At 42.4% G+C, this 22,918-nt stretch overlaps 1 protein-coding gene across 1 annotated transcript in view; it reads left to right on the top strand.

Annotated features, from left to right (window-relative positions):
- PI4KA (phosphatidylinositol 4-kinase alpha) overlaps window positions 1–22,918 on the top strand; it is a 116,938-nt gene that overhangs the window by 3,100 nt on the left and 90,920 nt on the right. The window contains exons 2-3 of the mRNA XM_059409011.1: window positions 17,392–17,508; window positions 21,475–21,568. Coding sequence (XP_059264994.1) covers window positions 17,392–17,508; window positions 21,475–21,568 — 211 coding nt within the window. The remainder of the gene's footprint in view (window positions 1–17,391; window positions 17,509–21,474; window positions 21,569–22,918) is intronic.

The raw sequence follows: 22,918 nt of genomic DNA, 5'->3' as shown, positions 1-22,918 counted from the left end.
TATTTTTTTTAAGATTTTATTTATTTATTTATTTGACAGAGAGCAAGAGAGAGAACACGAACAGGAGGAATGGGAGAGGGAGAATCAGGCCTCTGGCAGAGCAGGGAGCCAGACGTGGGGCTCAATCCCAGGACCCTAACCTGAGCCAAAGGGAGACGCTTAAGGACTGAAGCACCCAGGCGTCCCTCATTGTTACTACTTAGTCCTATGATATATGGCTGTTTATTACATTCTGCTACTTTATTTATTTTTTTTTTTAAAGATTTTATTTATTTATTTGACAGAGAGAAATCACAAGTAGATGGAGAGGCAGGCAGAGAGAGAGAGAGAGGGAAGCAGGCTCTCCACTGAGCAGAGAGCCCGATGCAGGACTCGATCCCAGGACTCTGAGATCATGACCTGAGCCGAAGGCAGCGGCTTAACCCACTGAGCCACGCAGGCTCCCGACATTCTGCTACTTTAAAACAATTGATAATAAGTCCTCAGAATTCCTAGGGAAGTATTCTTGAGGTTCTTAAGAGTAAAGGAATTTCTGAGTACCCACCAGGATAATGAAGGTGGGGACTTAAGTAGGGAGACGAGTGTTGAAAAACCTCTTTCTCATTTATTTGTTTCTGGGTTGTTTTTTTTTCCCCCCTATTCTTTTTTTCCAGAGAGAAGGTAGAGGGCTGAGTGGGGCTTGGTCCAGATAGGCTCGAGCTGAGGACGGCTCAGTTTTCTGAGCTAGACCTGACATCTCAGTTCAGACATTGGTTACTCAGGCAGTCTTGATGTGCTTTTATGGCACTTGGGGCACATTAACAATATTCCTTTCCCTGTCTTTGTCTACCTACACGTCACAGTGGTGTTTCCTTACTCCACTCACCCATTCTGATCCCAGGCTGTGTAAATTTTACTTTTCCTTTAATTAATTTACTCTTTGATTTAGGAAACATTTGTTGAGCACCTACTGTTAATTAGTATGCACTAGATAGGGCAGATCAATAAGAAACAGCATTAATGAGATTGTTCAGGTGATCAGCATCAAGTCAGACTTGCTACAAGTAGCCCATCTAATCTTATGTCACAGGTCTGGTGATCAGCCCCCTGCCATGTTCAGATAGTCAAACACAAGACTCCTTGATGTCAAGTCTCTGATTCATCTCTGAGCTTTGACCTTTTCCTGTTATGCCGCCCCTAAGACTGGAACCTCAGCCCTAATACCCCCAGGATTGTGGGCCACCCTGAGGATATCATCTGTATTCCTCGAGATCCTATCCCACACAGCCCTCAGCCCTCTCCCTCTGGGAGAAAGGTGAGAGGAGAGAAATAGAGAAGAGAATCTTGTCTACAGTGGAATCTCCATGTATGGTCAGCTTCCATTCTCTGATTCTGCCTGCTAGTCTTGTTCTGCTCTTCTCATCTGTCTTCATTCTTCTCATCTCTCTTCAGAATGTTACTGAGCTGCCCCTGTCAAGCTGCCCCTGGATCTGCCTGATGATACTCCTCTGTGTCTAGGATATTGGTGACCTGTCTATACATAGTAATGGACCCTCAACCCTGGGACATAGAGAGTTCCTGGCAGAATTGAAAAGTAGGCAGCGTTCCTTGCCCTCCCACTCATTTTCCTATCCGCAGGAGGCTTTGATCAGAATCTTTTTCCATGTCCTACAGTATGCTCTCTTTTCTTCAGTTACAATGCCAGAATCTCGAGGTGTCTTACTAACTCGATATGGTGTTTAAATGGCACTGCAGCATTAGGGACAGGCCAGAACCTCCTTGGTGGACAGACATGCTCCAGAAGATGAGCTGGTTAACTCTGACCTCTAATTGGAGGAACATACGTTCTGATGCTCAGGGCAGTAGTCTTTGTGGAGTTCTTGGTTATCCACTCCTTTAGAGTGGTTTGCCATGGAGTTAAAAAATCATGGTATTGGCATTTTTTTCCAGCATCGCGAAGTTGAAAATTTCCATCCTCACTCCGTTTCCTTTGTGAAGCCATGTTAAAAACAACCATCTAAAGAGTAAGGGTAGAGAAAATTAGCGTCAGTAGAGGGAATTCATGATGCTAGAACCATTGTTGTTAAAGCAGCTCTAAAATACTTTTTTCTTTTTTAAAGATTTTATTTATTTATTTGACTGAGATCACAAGCAGGCAGAGAGACAGGGAGAGAGAGAACGGGAAGCAGGCTCCCTGCTGAGCAGAGAGCCCAATGCAGGGCTCCATCCCAGGACCCTGAGATCATGACCTCAGTTGAAGGCAGAGGCTTAATGCACTGAGCCACCCAGGCACCCCAGCTCTAAAATACTTTAAGAAGAGGGCGCCTGGGTGGCTCAGTGGGTTAAGCTGCTGCCTTCGGCTCAGGTCATGATCTCAGGGTCCTGGGATCGAGTCCCGCATCGGGCTCTCTGCTCAGCAGGGAGCCTGCTTCCTTCTCTCTCTCTCTCTGCCTGCCTCTCAGTGTACTTGTGATTTCTCTCTGTCAAATAAATAAATAAAATCTTTAAAAAAAAAAAATAAAATAAAATACTTTAAGAAGAAATCGGAATAAGAAGAAATCTTTACCTATAATCATGCCACAGTAACTGTATTAGGTTGCTAGGGCTGCTGTAACAAAGTACCACAACAACTTAAATAGCCGAAATTTATTTTCTCATAGTCCTAGATGCTAGAAATACAAGAAGAATGTGTCAGCGTTGCTGGTTTCTTTTGAAGCCTTTCTCTTTGGCTTGTAGATAGCTGTCTTCCTGTGTCTTCACATAGTCTTCCCTCTGTGCCTGTCTGTATCCTAATCTTCTGTTACAAAAACACTAGTCAGATTTCTAGAACTGGCCCATCCTTTTTACCTTGTGTTAACTTAAAAACCCTATGTCCAAATATAGTCACATTCTGAGGTACCTGGGGATGAGGAATTCAATATATGAATTTTGGGGGGACACAATTCAGCCCATAACACTTAATGCATTAGTATTTTAATTTCTTAGATCTCCTTTTTCGTCTTTAGCTATGTTCACTTTTTTCCTTTTATCAAAAATAGCCCATATTTATTATGTTAATGTCTGGATGTCTTATTTTATGTTGATAGATCCTAATTAAGCATTTCTCTGTTTAGGCCGTCTAGATTTTTCCTTGCAAAACAGCATGTTTGTACATCTAGAATTTTGTCTTCTTCTGCTAAATGGAGGGTGGGTCTTGACCTTTACTGCCCAGCTGTTTTCAGAGGACTCTACTTAGTTATGGTGGATAGCATCGGCAAGACATCTTGTGTGCATTTATATGTAGTTTCATGTTGTTGGATTTTATTTACTTTTTCGTGCTAACTCTGTAAACATAAAAGGGGACCTTATTCTTTTGATTCTAAGATAATGATATTTGACCATGGTTGGCTATGTTCAATAACGAATTAAACAAACAGCCAAAAAACCTACAAGGTGGAATTGGCCATATGATATTGTGCTCTTGTTTTCTGGTATGCGGAAGCTTGAATTCAGGTTTCTCTTCACACTTGGATACTGGCTTCTACCTGTGCTTGCTCTTCGTCTCTTTCTTTCAAGAGTTGGGTCTAGGGGCTCAGTGGGTTAAAGCCTCTACCTTCGGTTCAGGTCATGATCCCAGGATCCTGGGATCGAGCCCCGCATCCGGCTTTCTGCTCAGCAGGGAGCCTGCTTCCTCCTCTCTCTCTGCCTGCCTCTCTGCCTACTTGTGATCTCTGTCTGTCAAATAAATAAAATCTTTAAAAAAAAAAAAAAGAGTTGGGTCTACTAGGTGTGCACACAATTCTGACCCTCAATTAATTTATGATAACTAGAAACAGTGATAGGTGGGAGACTGGCCAGCTGTCTGTCCATAAAGGAAGTGGTGGGGGACCATATGGCTTTTCAGAAAACTCCCCTGAGAAGATATTTAGCCATTTTGCACTTTGCTGGCATGGGAATGGGAGGTACAGATCATTTTCTTTGGGTTTTTCCAAACCTTTTCTCTGTGGCTCTTGACAGTTAGTGAAAAAGTAATAAAGGTAAAAAAGTGAAACATGCTCTAAGAAGGTGGAAGTATTGTGCCTACTTGCTGGGAGGTTACTTTCAGCTGAAATTTTTATTTTTTTTTAAAGATTTTATTTATTTATTTGACAGAGAGAGATCACAAGTAGATGGAGAGGCAGGCAGAGAGAGAGAGAGAGGGAAGCAGGCTCCCTGCTGAGCAGAGAGCCCGATGCGGGACTTGATCCCAGGACCCTGAGATCATGACCTGAGTCGAAGGCAGCGGCTTAACCCACTGAGCCACCCAGGCGCCCTCAGCTGAAATTTTTAATAACAAAGGCCTAGAATTGATGGGCATGGACATTTGTAAATGCCAAGAGTGGTTGGCAAGGGAAGGCCATTTCAGATAGAACAGAAAACAAAACAGAGTAAAATGAGGAACAGCAGTAATAGGGTTTGGCAGAAATACAGTATATTTAAAGGGACGAGTGTAGATGAGAGTGAGAAGAAAGCAGGTGGCCTCATACGTAGTCCCAGACTCAGAGTTTGGGTTGTATTGATGAGACAGGGAAGAGCCCTTGAATATTTCAGGGCCATGAGTTATGTGCATTAAGAAGATTATTATGGCCACATTGTTTATCCCCATGCCTTTAGAGATTCTCAGAATTGATGTGTCACTAGCTGTTTGCTCCCCCAGAGGGCAGAAATGTTCTATTTTTGACTCTTTACTGCCGATTTTATGTTATGCTGTCTGTGTTTGCACTTTGCACCTAGAAGAGATGTGGTTACCTCCAGTCCCGTACACCAGCAGCCATTCCCATCCTTGATTTAAATTGCTGAAATGTGTCTGTGTACTTCATTTTCCTCATTATTTATACACTTGTTTTTCTATTGCTTCTCTTGTGTATCTTGGCATTTTGGAAAAAGGCTTGGCCTTTTGTGAACATTGCCAAGCTGGCCAGAACACTACTTTCATTTATGTGATAAGAACAGAGTTGAGACAAAAATCCTCAAATCTCACTTGCATTTACTCACTTAGTTCTGAGAGGCTCTATCTTTGCTGCTGAAGCTATTCTCTTTTCCTGAACGTTTCTATGTGTAAAGCAGGGCTGAAAAGCTGGATTCAGGGCAGCCAGGTCTATCTGTACCATTATAAAAGCAAACGAGTGTGACATTTGTTCATTTGTTCATTCATTCATTTATATAATAAGTCTTTTAGTGCTTGCTGTTTGCCAGGCGTTGGAGGGGCCCATTAGAGGGATGAATGAGTAGATGTAGTCTCGCTGTCATGGAGTTGTCATGGAGGTAGACAAGCATTAAACAAAAAACTGTAAGTAAATATGATTGAAAATGCTAACAAGTGCCAAGAAGCAAAAGTAAATGGTATCGGTGAATACACTCGTAATGTTTTACTACCATCACTGCCATCCCTCTTCAGAATTTTCATCTTGTAAAACTGAAACCCTAATTGCCATTGATTTTTGTATTATATTGATCTTGTATCCTGCAACCTTGCCCAACTTGTTTTTTTAGTTCTAATACTTTTTTAGGTTTTTCTATATGCAAGATTATGTCATCTGCAAATATAGTTTTACTTTTTCTTTTCCAAACCGAATGCCTTTTATTTAATTTTCTTTTCTCATCGTCCTGGCTAGAACCTCCAGAACAATACTGGATATAATGGTGAGAGTGGACATCTTTGTCTTGTTCCTGATTGGGGGCAGGGGGCAACTTTCAGCTTTTTACCAGAAAGTATAATGTTAGTTGTGAGTTTTTTATAGATGCCCTTTATCAAGTTGAGGAAGTTCCCTTCTATTTCTCTCTCTCTCTCTCTTTCTTTTTTTAAGATTTTATTTATTTTAGAGAGAGAGTATGCACATGCATGGCGGGGAGAGGTAGAGGAAGAAGCAGACTCATGGCTGAGCAGGGAGCCTGACCTGGGGCTCAATCCCAAGACCCTGGGATCATGACCTGAGCTGAGTGCAGATGCTTAACCAACTGAGCCACCCAGGAGTACTTTAGAGGGTGCCTTTTTTTAGAGGGTGGATAGGGGCAGAGGGAGAGAGAGAAGGAAAATCTTAAGCGGACTCCACACCCAGTGTGGAGCCTGTCACGGGGCTTGATCTCAGGACCCCAAGATTATGACCTAAGCCACAATCAAGAGTTGAGACGCTTAATCAGCTGAGCCACAGGTGCCCCCATTCCCTTCTATATCTAGTTTGTTGAATGTTTTTATCATGAAGCAGTGTGGAATTTTTTCAAATGCCTTTTCTGCATGTATTACAAAGCTAATTTTAAAATATTGTTAGGGCAAGTCTATAGTAGCTCTTGCTACAAGGATAGTTTAACTCCACTGCTAAGGTATGGCCCCTTTGAGGTCTCTACTGAATGCTTTAAGGCCTTTCTTTTTTTTTTTTTTTTAAGATTTTTTATTTATTTATTTGACAGACAGAGATCACAAGTAGGCAGAGAGGCAGGCAGAGAGAGAGAGAGAGGAGGAAGCAGGCTCCCTGCTGAGCAGAGAGCCTGATGTGGGACTCGATCCCGGGACCCCAAGATCATGACCTGAGCTGAAGGCAGAGGCTTAACCCACTGAGCCACCCAGGCGCCCCAAGAGCTGGGAGTTTTTAAGAAAGGCCTTTAAGAGGCCTTTAAGAAAGGCCTTAAAGGGGGCGCCTGGGTGGCTCAGTGGGTTAAGCCGCTGCCTTCAGCTCAGGTCATGATCTCAGGGTCCTGGGATCGAGCCCTGTATCGAGCTCTCTGCTCAGCAGGGAGCCTGCTTCCTCCTCTATCTCTGCCTGCCTCTCTGCCTACTTGTGATCTCTCTCACTGTCAAGTAAATAAATAAAATCTCAAAAAAGAAACAAAAAAAACCCTCCCAGCTCTTGCTGGGAGTCACGCAGACATGCCTCAGCTCTGCGTGAACTCTGGGAGCCTTTTAGCTCACTGTTCCCTGGTTGTTCTTTTTAGGATTCATCAAAGACTTAGAGGAATTCTGTTTCGATTTCTGGGGATTTTTTTGTTGTCTCTTCAGAATTTCCAACTGCTTTTGACTTCCTGTACTCTTATTTCTGTCTCCTCCACTTCGACCATCATGATCTGCCTGGAATGCCTTTTCCTATTCTGTGGTCTGAGATGTGTCTTCGGGCAGTCATAGGATAGGGCTCATATCATTTCCTCCGTCTCTCATGTATCATAGACCTGTGCTACTTGTTTAGGATCTGAAATTAGTCGTTTTATGTATCTGTCCATTTTCCTAGTTGCTTTATGGCAGGAAGTTAAACCCAAGTCCTGTTACTTTCTCATGACTAGAGGAGGAAGTTTTTGGATCATAGGATTTTAATGCTAGAGCAGACATTGCAAAAAGCTATCTGATCATCTTCTTATATGTGAGGCTTGAGGGAGATGACTTGCCAATATTGGCATAGTTTTAAGACATTGGCAAGATTCTGCAGATTTCCATATGTACACACAGTTGGTGTTTTGTCCACATTTTACAGAAGGAAATACAAAGTCAGAGATGTTCAGGTAGGTTTTGTCAGTTATCTTGGGTCACCTAGGTAAGAAGTGGCAGAGTTGGAGTGAAAATCACAACCTCCCAACTCTATGCAGCTACCCTGATCATTGCCTTTTGAAACAGTGTCAGGAATTGGAGACATGCATTTGTCTGTGTTGTACCCTGCCAGGCACATGAGCAGGGCTCAAGACATGGAGACTCATGCATTGTGTATAAGGGCACATATAGTGCTAGGTGTTGGATGTTGTAGAAAGCTATGTTAACTGGTCACAAAGCCAAGCACGAGCATCTCTCGTGAAACTCCCATCCAGGACTGCTTGTAGGAGTAGATGCTGTTCCACTTGCATCTGCAGCTCTCTGCCCACCTTGTCACAGTCACCTTTGTTTATTGTGATAGCTCTGAGTCACTTAGAAAAGGTTAGCTTCTATTCGGTGTTCTCCATGGGGGCGGTACATTTGAGAAAGACAAAAATGGATTTAACAAAACACTGTCACTAATATTTAAAGCCTCTAGTTCTCAGGGAATTTTGTTTCTCCTGAAAAACTATTCCCAGAAGTTTCAGATAACAAAAGTTGTACTCTTAAGAAAAAAATCGTTTAATTAGCCAGCTTGTAATACTATTATAGTAGCTTTATTTTGACCTATATACCTTACCAAACACTGTTGTGTTTGACTTTACATCTGCAGTTTTCTGCCCAGTCATCCAGACTTGTGAGGGCATCTTGTTTTCTCCTTGGTGTGGCATTTCCTTTCCTTGGCAGTCTAAATTCACCTTGTGGTCTCTCTCTCTCTCTCTTTTTTAAGTAGGCTCCACATTGGGGCTTGAACTCATGACCCTGAGATCAAGATGTGAGCTGAAAAGTTGGATGCTTAACTGACTGAGCCACCCAGGTGCCATGGTCTTTCTCTTTTAATACCCTTGGATTAAAATATTGCCAAAAGTTCTTAGCAAAGCCTAAGCAAGTTACCTTTGTTGCTTCTTCCCATTGACTTATTGATCTCCTCAAAGTGTTGCCCAGAGCCCCTCTGGGTCCTTTTTATAAGTGGGAGTAACCTTGGCCATCTCTGTCAGATTTTGAATTTAATGACCTTTTATAATGACAGGATCTACTCCTCTCTACCCCCTAAGAATAACAAACTTGTTAGTTTATTGTCAAATTCTGAAGGAAAATAAAGTAGTTTTTTTTTTCATTTTTTAAAATTATAGTTTACTGCTTTATTCTGCATTAGGACTGTGACCTCTCTGTGTCTCAATTTTTTTATCCTTAGAATGGAGATAACAAATAATATCCACTCAGTGCAGTGTTGTGAAGATTAGTTGGGATCATACAAACCAGCACCTTGCATGTGATAAATGCCCAATGACTGTTAGCTCTTAGTATCTGGAGACCGGCCCCCACTAGAACTGATTCTCCCTTATCTGACATGTGATGACTGCTAAAGGACTTAAGTTCAAGTCTTCACTTTTTCTTTTCTTTTCTTTTCCCCACAAGAGTCCCAATTTCCAAGGGCATTTTGCATCAGAGCCTGGACCCAGTGCCAGGCTTTCCTGGGTAAATCCAGGATTGGATTACCCTTAAGGTAAAGGGACCCTTTACCATTTGGTTTCTGACTTGCGTTCTTCACTAGTTGTGTCATTTTTTTTTTTTTTTTTAAGATTTATTTATTTATTTGACAGAGATTACAAGTAGGCAGAGAGGCAGGCAGAGAGAGAGAGGAGGAAGCAGGCTCCCTGCTGAGCAGAGAGCCCGACGCGGGACTCGATCCCAGGACCCTGAGATCATGACCTGAGCCGAAGGCAGTGGCTTAACCCACTGAGCCACCCAGGCGCCCTAGTTGTGTCATTTTTATTGGTTGTATAACTCTGGCTATATTTTAAGGATTGTGAGGGTGTGACTGTATACTCTACCTGACTTCATTTGACTGTTCTTCCATCTCCATTCATTTGATGATGCAGCAAATATTTGTTCAGTGCCAATTGCATGCCAGCACTGTGCCCAATACTGATTATATGACAAATGTCACAACATAGTTAAACCTTATAATAGGAAGGCTAGGTTCTAGTGGCCCTCTTTCTTTTTCCTTTCCTTCTCATCCCACTAAATCCCTGTGACACCAGCCTCTTTAGTTCCACTAAATAGTTAAGTTTCTGGAACATGTAGGGTGCAGTGGATACAGGATGAAGGGGACACAGTCCTGTCTGCAGTGAGTGGAAGATAAGTATACAAGTAGAGGCACCTGGGTGGCTCAGTGGGTTAAAGCCTCTGCTTTTGGCTCAGGTCATGAGCCCGGGGTCCTGGGATCGAGCCCCACATTGGGATCTCTGCTCAGCAGGGAGCCTGTTCCTGCCCCACCCCCCACCCTGCCTGTCTCTCTGCCTGCTTGTGGATCTCCGTCTGTCAAATAAATAAATAAAATCTTAAAACAAAAAAAAAACAAAAAAAAACAAGTATACAAGTAATTCCAAAGCAATATTTTTAAAAAGAAAGTTATTGAGAGGTGTGATGGGAAAGATCATAGCATATTGCTGAGGTCTGGCGAAGCTTTGAGTAGCGAGAGATGGTTGACATGGATCTTGGAAGGATGGATTGAATTTTTATAGGGGAGATAAGGCAGATTGAATGAAATGTCACAGATGGGTGAAGACTGTGGATGAAGCCATGCAGGGACAAGTGAGCACTGTATTTGGAGCCTGAGTGTTCACGGGAAGTTGGGAAAGACCTTCTTTGCCAGGTTGGGAGTGTGCATTGAGTGTTCACAGGAATGGGGAGCCATTGGAGGTGTGGGCCTGGAGTGATGGTATTTGAGTAGGGAGAGACAAAAGTCAGAGACAGGGTCTAGATAAGAGCCTGTTGTCTAAGACTATACTTAGCCTGTCTGGGCCTAGTTGCCTATCCTATTAAACGAGAATAAGATTATACACAATCTGCCTGAAAGGGGGCATTTGGCCAGGTGAGTGTGCAACTTCTTCCAGCTCTCCATCTCTGATTCTGTGTGTGTTTGGGAGTTGTTAAAGGGCCTCAGGTCTGAAGCCCAGGTGAGCATCTTTTCAGTCTAGTGGTCCAGCTTGCATGGATTCTGGATGTTTTTAGAGAAATTATACCAAAAAAGCTCAGTGTTTGCATTCCATTTTTCTTGTGATTTTTGTTGTTGTTGTTAGTGAAGTAATTTAATAAGTTTGATTTTTATTTACAGAGAGCTGTGAAATTTTTTCAAGACCATTTTGTGAAGTTAAACTTTATGTTTGGGTCTCTTGTTTCAGGTGCTACCTGCTTCACTTTTTGCTGTGCCTATTGTCTTGCGGCTCCAGGTGTCTTTGTCAGGGCCAGAATAGCTGCATCTCTTGTTCCTTCAAAAGAGAAAAACTTTTCTGCTTGGATTGAGACTCTTGGGGAAGTTGTAGTTAAATAGGAGTTGTTTTGGGATGCCTGACTGGCCCAGTTAGTAAAGCATGTGACTCTTGATCCTGGGGTTGTAAGTTTGAGCCTCACCTTGGGTATAGAGATTAGTTAAGAATCTTTAAAAAATAGGGGCGCCATTGCTTCTCAGCCTTTTGGCTAAGATCAAGTGAAAAAATAGGGGCCCCTGGGTGGCTCAGTCGTTAAGTCATGATCCCAGGACCCAGGAAGAGAGCCACATCGAGCCCCACGTTGGGTCCCTGCTCAGTGGAGAGGCTGCTTCTCCCTCTGCCCCTCCCCCTGCCTGTGTGCATGCTCACTGTCTCTCTCAAATAAATAAGTAAAATCTTTAAAAAAGAATAAAAATTAAAAATTAAATAGGAGTTGATTCATTGATAGTAAGTTGTTGGAATTAAAGAAATTATAAGACCGTTGTGTGTAGAAAACATCTGTTTAGCTTATTTGACCCAGGTTTTCTTTCAGTTTTACATTACTTCTTCTTGGATTATTCAGATTCCATTCATTAAAATTCTGTACTCTTTTCTCTTATTTTCTGAGATCTAAGAGTATAAATATTATCGTCCTTTTAAAAGTAAGATATGCAGGGGCGCCTGGGTGGCTCAGTGGGTTAAAGCCTCTGCCTTCGGCTCAGGTCATGATTCCAGGGTCCTGGGATCGAGCCCCGCATCGGGTTCTCTGCTCAGCAGGGAGCCTGCTTCCCTTCCTCTCTCTCTCTCTCTGCCTGCCTCTCTGCCTGTTTGTGATCTCTGTCAAATAAATAAAAAAATAAATTAAAAAAAAAAGATATGCATTGGGGTGCCTGGGTGGCTCGGTGGGTTGAATGTCTGACTATTGGTTTCAGCTCAGGTTATGATCTTGGGGTTGTGGGATTAGGCTCCGAGCTGAATGCGAAGTCTGGTTGAGCTTCTCTCTCTTCCTCTTCTTTTGCCCCTCCCTGTCTCTCTCTCTCTCTTGCTCTCGCTCTCCAGAAGAAAAAGAAAAGAAAAATATGCATTAATGGCAAAGCTGTTTCCACTATTTAAAAATTTTTTTTTCTAATTCTGAAGTTAACAATGTTCCTTATGGAAAATACAGAAAAAAAATAAAGAAGTAAATAAGTATTGCTTATAATTTGATTAATAGTTTTTGTATCTTGCTGGATAGGCAGTGCAGGTTTTGAGATTTGTTTAATATTCTATTTGTATTAATTTCTTATCGCAGCTCTAACAAATTACTACAAACTTAGTGGCTTAGAACAACGCAAATTTATTGCTTTGCATTTCTGTAGATTAGAAGCCCAACACTGGTCTCACTGGACTAAAATCAAGGTGATGGCAGGGCTATGTACCTTTCTTGAGACTCTAAAGGGCAACTCATTTCCATGTCTTTTATAGCTTCTAGAGAACCCTCCATTCCTGGATCATGGCAATCCTGGATCCCAGCAAGGGGACTCAAGCTGTCACATCCCATCATTCTCACCTCCTCTTTTGCCTCTCTCTTACCCTGGTCTCACTGAAGTCATCCAATATAATCTCTTCAATTCAAGGTCTTTTTATTTTTTTTTTAATTTTAATTTTTAAAAACGATTTTATTTATTTATTTGAGAGAGAGGCATGAGCAGGGAAGAATGGCAGAGGGAGGGGGAGAAGCAGTCTCCATACTTAGGCAGGGAGCCTGATGCGTGGCTCAGTTCCACGAACTGTGAGATCATGACCTGAGCCAAAAGCAGAGGCTTTTTTTTTTTTTTAATGTTTTATTTATTCATTTGACAGACAGAGATCACAAGTAGGCAGAGAGGCAGGCAGAGAGAGAGGGGGAAGCAGGCTCCCCGCTGAGCAGAGAGCCCGATGCGGGGCTTGATCCCAGGACCCTGGGACCACGACCCGAGCCAAAGGCAGAGGCCCAACCCACTGAGCCACCCAGGTGCCCTGAAAGGCAGAGGCTTAACCGATTGGGCCACCCAGACCCCTCAAGGTCATTTTAACCTGTTTTTCTCTGCAACCAATTTACATACATTTGCAGTTCGAGGTAACATATTCACAGATTCCAGGGATTAGGACACAGACATATTTGGGCAGGCCATTGTTCTGCCTGCTACACTGATAGGGTTCGTGTGTTCCTAAATTATTATATTGTTCTCTAAATTGTTTATTGGTTCTTTTTGGTATCTTTCCTTCACATTTTAAAACCATGTGCCCAGCTTTTAGAGTAATCCTGAATTGTCAAAAATTATTTCTATTTAAATATTTTTAATTAAATGGGGTTGCAGAGAAAGGTCTGAAGTCAGAGTAGCCCAGAACCCCTCTGGGGTTGGGGGACAGGGACAGGCAGTACAGAGGAGACAAGGATGGTAAAAACTGTGTTTCTTTCAGATGTCTCTACCAGGTAGGGGACAGCTATGTGAGCAGCAGGGTTTAATCATGTTCCTGATGCTGAATTCTTACCCTGAGATATTGCTAGAGCTCATGTCTTTTAGTTTCCAGAGTATAATGCCTAAAAAACAAAGGAATAAACAAATAGGAAATCAAATCCAACCCAGAACATCTGTTCTGTGGGGAGAAATCCAATTCTTACGCTTGATGTAAGTGAGGAGAACTTGGGGTTTGCCTCTGCCCTGTAGGGCAAGTGCCAGGATGGGCTGGCAGCAGCCCTGAAACGGGAGGGTCTGGATTGAGAAGAGAGCTTACATCCAGGTAAAAACTAAGAATAGACAGCAAGCCTGCATCCTGGGGGAGAATGAGTGTCTTTTATAGTGCCTGTCCACAGTGTAGAAGATGGAGATACGGAGATAATAGATGATTTCGGCCCCTGGGAAGCTTGCAGATTAGTGGAGAGACAGACAAATGCACCAATAACTGTCACATGAACAATGGGGTAGATGTTGCCGATGACGTTACTGAAGCCCTTCAAATACATGAAGACAGTGGTTTTGTCTATTTGTAGCCTGCTTGTCTCTGGGCTAGATGTTCCTTTTCAATGGCTTCTGGTATGGAATATTTCTTAGACCCCACATCACCCTGTGTGGCCATTTTTGGATATTTTTAGAGTGGCAGAGGGACAACTCAGTCTTTCCCTCACTTCCACATGTCCATCATCAAGTCCTGTAGTCTTCCTGTGAAACATCCTGAGCTGGACTGCTTCTGTCTGCTTTGGTCATTACCCTCTTTGCTACTGAAGCATCTCCTGACTTCTCTGTGGTTCCATTTTTGTCCTTTCAAACCAGAAGGATTCTTCTAAACCTCAATTCTAAACTCAGCTTTTTAAGGTCTCCAATGTGCATCCCCTTGGCACCAGTTTGCATTGCTATTAGAGTTCAATCCAGGTTCCCAGCCTCTGCCTGCACTTGGACTTCTGGGAATCCTCACTTTATCTTTCCATTGTGCTGCCTCTCCAGTGGCCTCTGCCAGAATGCTTTTTCCTGAGTTGTCCCTGCTGGTTCCTTCTTAATCAGATCTCAATTTAATGGGCGCCTTCTTAGAGAGGTCTTTCCTGATCACCCCATTACAAATAGTCCTTTAGGCACTATTGCTGGGGAATATAATTCCCTTAGATAAGAAGTCTTTGTGTATATCTTTCTATATTAATAATGAGGTTGTGCCAATTTCGATGAGCTTCTGAGTCTCCGTTCTATCTTGTAGCACATTGGCTTCACCAGCCAGGTATGTGGCATTGTGTATTTCTGTGTGTTTGAGCAGAATGTTGATAAAGTATTGCCCAGGACAAAGTACATAGATTTTCACAGGGCCCCAGACTCCTCCCTTTGGTTCCAGGGTTCTTTGGATCTCATTGACTCATTCTGCTATAAATCCACCTCCTTTCTATTTCTTATTTACAGGGCTGTTTCTTTTCTTTTCTTTTTTTTAAAGATTTTATTTATTTATTTGACAGACAAATCACAAGGAAGCAGAGAGGCAGGCAGAGAGAGGGGGCGGGGGAAGCAGGCTCCCTACTGAGCAGAGAGCCCGACGTGGGGCTCGATCTCAGGACCCTGAGATCATGACCTGAGCTGAAGGCAGAGGCATTAACCCACTGAGCCACCCAGGCGCCCCTACAGGGCTCTTTCTTGATAGACTTTACTCTTTCTGTCAGGTTGCGTGATTCACTGATGGAAGTGTCTGGAGTCTCTGAAATGATAACTTTATTGTGGTTAGTTTGCAACTCTCTTTGTATTGTATTTTTTCACTCTGACTGTGAAGTGGAGGAATACTGAAGAAAAGTGGGAATTTAGTATTTCTGTTCCTCTCTTGCTTGTTACTTTATGCTCTTTTAACAATCATGAAAGTATGGATTTTCCCCCATGTATTTATTTTTTAACTTACTCCATATTTTTTCTGGTTAAGTAACATTTTCTCCTAGAACATATTTTGGCAAATAGAAAAAAACACAGAGAAATGTAAAACCTTGGGGCGCCTGGGTGGCTCAGTTTCTTGAGTGTCTGACTCTTGATCTTGACTCAGGTCTTGATCTCAGGGTTTGAGTTCAAGCCCCACATTGGGCTTAAACTTGGAAGCCATTAAAAAAAAAAAAAAAAAAAGAAATGTAAAATCACTGGTAATTCTACCCCTCCGTAACTGTCAACATTTCAATATATTTTTCTGTATATGATAATCCACATCATTCCTCACGTGATTTACAGAACATTTAGAACATTGTTCATGCTGTTGCTTAGTCTTAGGAAAATACCATTTTTCAAGTCTGTATTAGGTTAGATTTTATGAAAGCACTGTTTTTGTAGGTCCAAACTTTGGTTGACTATCATAGTTTCATATGGTTTAACCTAATGTTTCACCAAATGGTGGAATCATTTATTTTCTTAATTTGTCATTTAAATTGTTTCAGATTTTCAATTAATATACACAACACTATAATGAAAGTCTTTTACATCATCTTTGCCTTAAGATTTCTAATTCTTTTTTTTCTTTTTTTAAGATTTTATTTATTTATTTGATAGAGAAAGAAGGAGAGAGCACAAGCAGGGCGAGTGGCAGGCAGAGAGAGAGGGAGAGGCAGGCTCTCCACTGAGCAGAGAGCCCAATGTAGGACTCAGTCGCAGGACCCTGAGATCATGACCCAAGCCGAAGGCAGTCGCTGAACCAACTGAGACACCAGGCACCCCTAATTCTTTCTTTACAGTCATTCCTAAGAGGAAAATGACTGAGACAAAGAATATTACCTCTCTTCAGGTTAGAAGGTGTTTCTTTTTCTGGCTTGTGTATTTGTCCTTTTAAAATCTGCTTTCTTTTTTAAAATTGCAATGGTAGTTGATATTTTCAGAGCAAATCTCAAGCATTATACTTGATGACCTTTGCCAATAAAAGAACACATCAGTATGCCTGGGTGGCTCAGTCAGTTAAGCATCTGCCTTTCGTTCAGGTCATAATCCTGGGGTCTTGGGATCAAGTCCTGTGTCAGGCTCCCTAATCAGTGGGGAGTTTGCTTCTCCTTCTCCCTCTGCCCCTCCCCGCTGCTCGTGCTTGCTAGCTCTCTCTCTCTCAAACAAACAAACAAAATCTTAAAAAAGAAGTCCCACCAGACCATATAAATGTTAACGAGCAACTTCTCCTTGGGTCCATTAACAGAACAGCAAGGTTGGGGCCTCATGGTGTGTCTGAATGCTCTGCTAAGAGGTTCTTGTGGCAGGGATTTTCAAGATTGGCATCACCTCTTTTCCTATTCATATATCATCTAGATTTTTAGTTTCTTTTTTTTTTTTTTAAGATTTATTTATTTATTTATTTGAGAGAGAGGCAGTGAGAGAGAGCATGAGCGAGGAGAAGGTCAGAGGGAGAAGCAGACTCCCCGTGGAGCTAGGAGCCCGATGCGGGACTTGATCCTGGGACTCCGAGATCATGACCTGAGCCAAAAGCAGTTGTCCAACCAACTGAGCCACCCAGGCGTCCCAAGATTTTTAGTTTCTTTATGTCAAACGTTTACCATTGTTTTGTTTTGAAAAAATTTGAATTTTTCCATATATTCAGTAAATTGCTGACTTATTGCTCATTTGCTTCTGCTGGCCACTATTATGGCATATCCAGTAACAACAGGTACTGTTTGTTGAGCACCTGGTATGTACTGTGTGTAGTTCTGAGTGCTTTACACACATTTGATCTTCTAAAGAACCCTATGGGAGGATTGTAATTGTAGGTGGGTTTGGGTAAACTGCTTTTGGGTGCCATTGGGCATTAGAGACCCATGACTGTTATGACTGAATTACAGACATTAGCTAGTGTGTTTTACCACCTCTGTGTATGCATCATTTTAACTCTTGGTCCTTGGCACATGTATGTTTTGTGTATGATCAATTCAGAATGTAGAGATGATCTTTCTGTGATTTTTGAATGGAAAAAAATGTTTTACTGGTTATATAGACTCACTGGGATTTTATACTACTGGTTTATGCCCTATACAGTCATATATATGTATGTTTATATATATATGTGTGTGTGTGTGTGTGTTTATATTTTTTAACTTATGGGGGTTTTTTGTTGTTGTTGTTTATTTTTGGTCTCATTGTCTAGGTCCAAAAGCTGCTCTGTATGTGCCCAGTAGACTTCCATGGGATCTTCCAGTTGGATGAAAGACGGAGAGATGCAGTGATTGCGTTGGGCATTTTTCTCATTGAATCTGATCTTCAGGTAAGTCTTTACTAAAAGTGTTTCTGCAGTGTAAAAGGGAGAGTGCAATTAGAATTTAAATTTGTACCTGCTTATATTTACCTAAACCAGTACTAAAAGAATGCATATGAACCCAATAAAAGCAGCTAGTGATGGTGAGGCAGAGTGGGTGGAACAGGTGGGAGTAATTTAATTAATTTAATTAATGTACAGCCTCTTAAGAAATTTTGGTTTTTGAACTGTGTGAATAATTAGGTTGTTAAAGTGGTTATTAGTTGTTGTTACTGTGTTTTGTTTGGCTAGAAAGTTAATTAAAATGCTTTGTGAAGTAATTGTGTGCCCTCCAGAGTAGACTTGATTTTCAATCTAAGGTCAGATGTTTATTCAGATTGAGTAAACATTTTTTTTTCCTTCCAAAAGGACATTATTCTTTTAGATAATTCTGACATAATACAATCTTTTTTCAGATCTGTTACAGATTTCAGGTACAGTCAGTGGAGCATAGGACTTTTGATCTTGGGGTTGTAAATTCAAGCCCCATATTGGGTGTAGAGATTACTTTAAAATAAAAAAACTTAAAAAAAAAAATTTTATTTGTCTTATTTGAGAGAGAGTGAGCGAGTGAGAAAGCCTGAGTTGGGGGGAGAAGAGGGACTAGGGAAGCAGACCCCCGCTGAGCAGGGAGATCCTAGAGGACTCAATGACCTGGGTCCTGGCCTGAGCTGAAGGCAGGCTTTTTTTTTTTTGGTTATTTATTTATTTATTTGACAGAGAGAAATTACAAGTACACTGAGAGGCAGGCAGAGAGAGAGAGAGAAGGAAGCAGGCTCCCTGCCGAGCAGAGAGCCTGACGCGGGACTCGATCCCAGGACCCCGAGATCATGACCCGAGCCGAAGGCAGCAGCTTAACCCACTGAGCCACCCAGGCGCCCCAAGGATTAATATTTTTGACAGAGTATTCATACATTTGAAATAAAAATAAGCATTTCAATTTTAGAGCCATAGTTTGAGAATTAAATAGGTTGTTTGATCAAGGCCATATCAAAAACCAAAATTAGATGCATATAAATGGCATTTTAATTATTCTTTTCTATTTTTTTTTTAAAGATTTTATTTATTTATTTGACAGAAAGATCACAAGTAGGCAGAGAGGCAGGCAGAGAAAGAGGGGGAAGCAGGCTCCCTGCTGAGCAGAGAGCCCGATGCGAGGCTTGATCCCAGGACCCTGAGATCATGACCTGAGCCGAAGGCAGCGGCCCAACTCACTGAGCCACCCAGGCTCAGTGGGGAGCCTGCTTCTTCCTCTCTCTCTCTCTGCCTGCCTCTCTGCCTACTTGTGATCTCTCTCTGTCAAATAAATAAATAAAATCTTAAAAAAATAATAAAAATAAAGGAAAAGTTGTTTTGTTTTGTTTTTAAAGATTTTATTTATTTATTTGACAGAGAAATCACAAGTAGGCAGAGAGGCAGGCAGAGAGAGGAGTAAGCAGGCTCCCCACTAAGCAGAGAGCCTGACTTGGGGCTTAATCCCAGGACCCTGAGATCATGACCTGAGTCATAGGCAGAGGCTTAACCCACTGAGCCACCCAGCCGCCCCGAAGTTGTTTTGTTTTTGCTAAAGAAAGTTCTCTATTTGCTGTGGTTATGTATTGTGGTGTAAAAAACTACTCCTTAATATGACAGGTTGGTTTTTGGTTTTGCTTTTTTCTCATGAATCTCCAATTTAGATGGCGTACAGAAGAGTCACTGTCTCTGCTCCATTCAGTGTCACCTAGAGTGGCTTGAAGGCTAGGGGCTGGAATCACCTGAAGGCTCATTGATGCACATGTGTGTGGGTTGATCCTGGCTATTGGCTGGGACCTAAGCTGGGGCACTCAGCCAGAGCACCCCTATATACATGGCCTCTCCATGTGGCCTGGGCTCTGTCACTCCATCACAGTGTAATGTCTGGGTCCTGAGGGCATGTGTCCTGAGAAAAAGCCAGATGGATGCTGTACTGTCTTCTTTAGCCTGGGAAGTTAGTCTCTTGAACTACAGTTGACCCTTGAACAACATAGGATTTAGGGGCACTGACCCCCCTGTGCAGCTGAAAATCCACGTATAATTTTTAACTCCCCCAGAACATAACTACTAATAGCCTACTGCTGACCAGAAGCCTTACCAAAAACAATAAAGCTAGAGAAAATGGTTTTTTTTTTCTATTTTTATTTTTTTTTTAAAGATTTTATTTATTTATTTGACAGAGAGAAATCACAAGTAGTCGGAGAGGCAGGCAGAGAGAGAGAGACACGGAAGCAGGCTCCCTGCTGAGCAGAGAGCCCGATGCGGGACTCGATCCCAGGACCCTGAGATCATGACCTGAGCCGAAGGCAGCGGCTTAACCCACTGAGCCACCCAGGCGCCCAGAAAATGGGTTTTTAAAAATATTTTATTTATTTGACAGAGAGAGATCACAGGTAGGCAGAGAGACAGGGGAGGCAGACTCTTCCTGCTGAGCAGAGAGAGCCCGATGCAGGGCTCAATCCCAGGACCCTGAGATCATGACCTGAGCCGAAGGCAGAGGCTTAACCTTCTGAGCCACCCAGGCGCCCTGAGGAAATGTTATTTAGAAGACTGTAAGCAAGAGAAAATACATTTACAGCACTATTAAAAACCCATATGTAGGGGCGCCTGGGTGGCTTAGTGGGTTGAGGCCTCTGCCTTCGGCTCAGGTCATGGTTCCAGGGTCCTGGGATCGAGCCCCACATCGGGCTCTCTGCTCGGCAGGGAACCTGCTTCCTTCTCTCTCCCCCTCTCTCTCTATCTCTCTCTCTCTGCCTACCTGTGATCTCTATCTGTCAAACAAATAAATAAAAAAATCTTTAAAAAAAATAACCCATATGTAAGTAGACCTGTGCACTTCAAACACATGTTGTTCAAGAGTCAACTGTACTTTTTTTTTTTAAGATTTTATTTATTTATTTGACACAGAGAGATCACACATAGGCAGAGAGGCAGGCAGAAAGAAAGGGGGAAGCAGGCTCCTGATGAGCAGAGAGCCTGATGCAGGGCTCAATCCCAGAACCCTGAGATCATGACCTGAGCCGAAGGCAGAGGCTTAACATGCTGAGCCACCCAGGCGCCCTCAATTGTACTTTTAAACAACACAGCAAGTCACTAAGGCAGCCCATTTTCCAAGGGAGTTGAATTTGACTACATTTCTGTGGAAGGAGTGTCACAGAATTTGGAACTATGTTTTCAGTATTACCACATGTTTTGCTTTGTTTTCAGTACTTCAGAACATCAAATAGTATTCCCCTTCTCAGGAGCACACTTACCTAACCCTTAACTGGAATGGTTATAACTAGGAAAACAACCAGAAGAGTCAGTCATGGAAGGTTCTGAAGTGACATGTTAACTGGCTAGTTTGGAAACTAGAAGGAAGTAGTTTTTTTATTGGCAAATTATGGCCATAAAGTCTAATGCTTAGTTTGGGAGAAGCAAAAGGAAATATTAAATAGAAAATTAAAAAAAGAAAAGAGGACAAGGACCATGAATAACAGAAGCATCACTAAGTTTAGAAGCTTGTGGCTGTGACCCTCCCTCAGTCTAGAGGATCTGAGCCTGGGACTCACTGTAGGGTTTGGGGGCTCTCTCTGAACACTCTCACTGAGGGCGTATTTGAGAGTGTGTGCGTACATAAACCTTTTCCTGCAGAGGCCATCATGGGGTCCCAGCCCCCAGTAAGGGCCAGAGCAAGGCTGGACATTCAGGGGCAGAAGGGCAGGTTTTAGCCCTTCCTTAGGCACCTCTGGTGCAGGCTGGTGGGATAACCTCCAGACCTCCAGATGCCACCTGCTGCTGCTGCCACGTGGAAACAGGAAGGGTGCCCTGCCATGCGAACATCCATCTTTGAGATGGTGAGGATGCAAATGCTTTGCTTTGGGCTTAGTACAAAAAAACTACCAGCTGCACATTGTATTAAATGTATTTTTTTTCTTTTTTAAGCACAAAGATTCTGTGGTTCCTTACCTTCTTCGACTGCTTAAAGGACTTCCAAAAGTGTATTGGGTAGAAGAAAGCACAGCTCGGAAAGGCAGAGGTAATGTGTAAATTTTCCCCTCAATTCAGGGAATGGCATGTATGCTCACAGTCTGTATGAATCAGCTGTTTAATGATATTAATGCATCAGGTACAATGTTTCTAGCTAGTTCCACTCTTGGCTGTGAGACAACTGCCTGTCTGTAGCAGCATGGGCTGTGCTTACTCCTTGTTGTCCAGAGCCCATGGTCGAGGGGAGGTGGGGGCAAGGCTGAGAAAAACGGCTTTGCATTGCATTCTAGGAGTGAACAGGAGCTTGGAGACCTTCAGGAACCTTTTCTCATGTCTCATGTCTCCTTGCTAGAATTGGTTCCCCTGCCCATCCCTGTTTATTACCCTTAGACGAATAGGTTCACTCTTGGAGTGAATCCATTTCTCCAAATTGCATTGCTGCTACTCTAAAAGGAAGGATGTGATGGATGTCCAGGACTTAAACACCATGTTCACTGTAAATAGTTTATCATTTTGTTGCTGTTGCTGAGTTTTATTTAAATTTATTACCTTTAAAAAATGGTATATAAGTCCACTATGTGCCAGGCATTGTGCTAAGCACTTGCAACACTGATGTTTTTAGGTATTGATTTCCCAAGACTCCCATATCAGTTTGGAACACCTCCAACATTCTAGAGATCATGACCTGTGTGTGGCTGAGGCCCACCTTCAGGCATAGCAGGGGGTTGGAGCCTATAAAGACGGCCTTGTCCTTTTCATTGGTGGCATGGCCCCAATTTGTTGGATGGGCTCAGCCGCTATAGATAGGTTTTACTGTTCTCATGAACATCCTGCTTGTGCCTAATTCTCTTGTCCTTTGGATTTCATCATTTCTGGTAACCTCCTGTGCCTAAAACTGACAGACCCCAGATTATGCATGTATCCTGGCATTTAAGGGGCTACAATTTTTTTCTTTTTAATTAATTTATCTTTAAAGATTTTATTTATTTGCTTGACAGAGAGAGACAGAGAGGGAACATAAGCAGGAGGAGTGGGAGAGGGAGAAGCAGGCTTCCCACTAAGCAGGGAGCCCGATGCGGAGCTCAATCCCAGGACCCTGGGATCATGCCCTGAGCCAAAGGCAGACGCTTAACGACTGAGCCACCCTTACAGTTTTTTTTATTGAAAGGTAGTTGGCAATACAATATTCATATCATATTATATTAGTTCCCGACATGTAACATAGTGATTCGATGTTTATATACATTACAAAGTGATCACAATGATAAGCCAGCTTTCGTCTGTCAGTCTGTCACCACACCAAGTCATTACCTGTTACTGACAATATTCCCCATGTTTTACATTGTATCCTTCTTTGCTTTAGAACTGGAAGTTTGTACCTTTTAGTCCCCTTTAGTTT

This window comes from Mustela nigripes, chromosome 8, assembly GCF_022355385.1.
Source record: "Mustela nigripes isolate SB6536 chromosome 8, MUSNIG.SB6536, whole genome shotgun sequence".
NCBI lineage: Eukaryota > Metazoa > Chordata > Mammalia > Carnivora > Mustelidae > Mustela > Mustela nigripes.
Note: the sequence above shows the minus strand (reverse complement) of the source record. Positions and strands in the feature narration are given on the sequence as shown.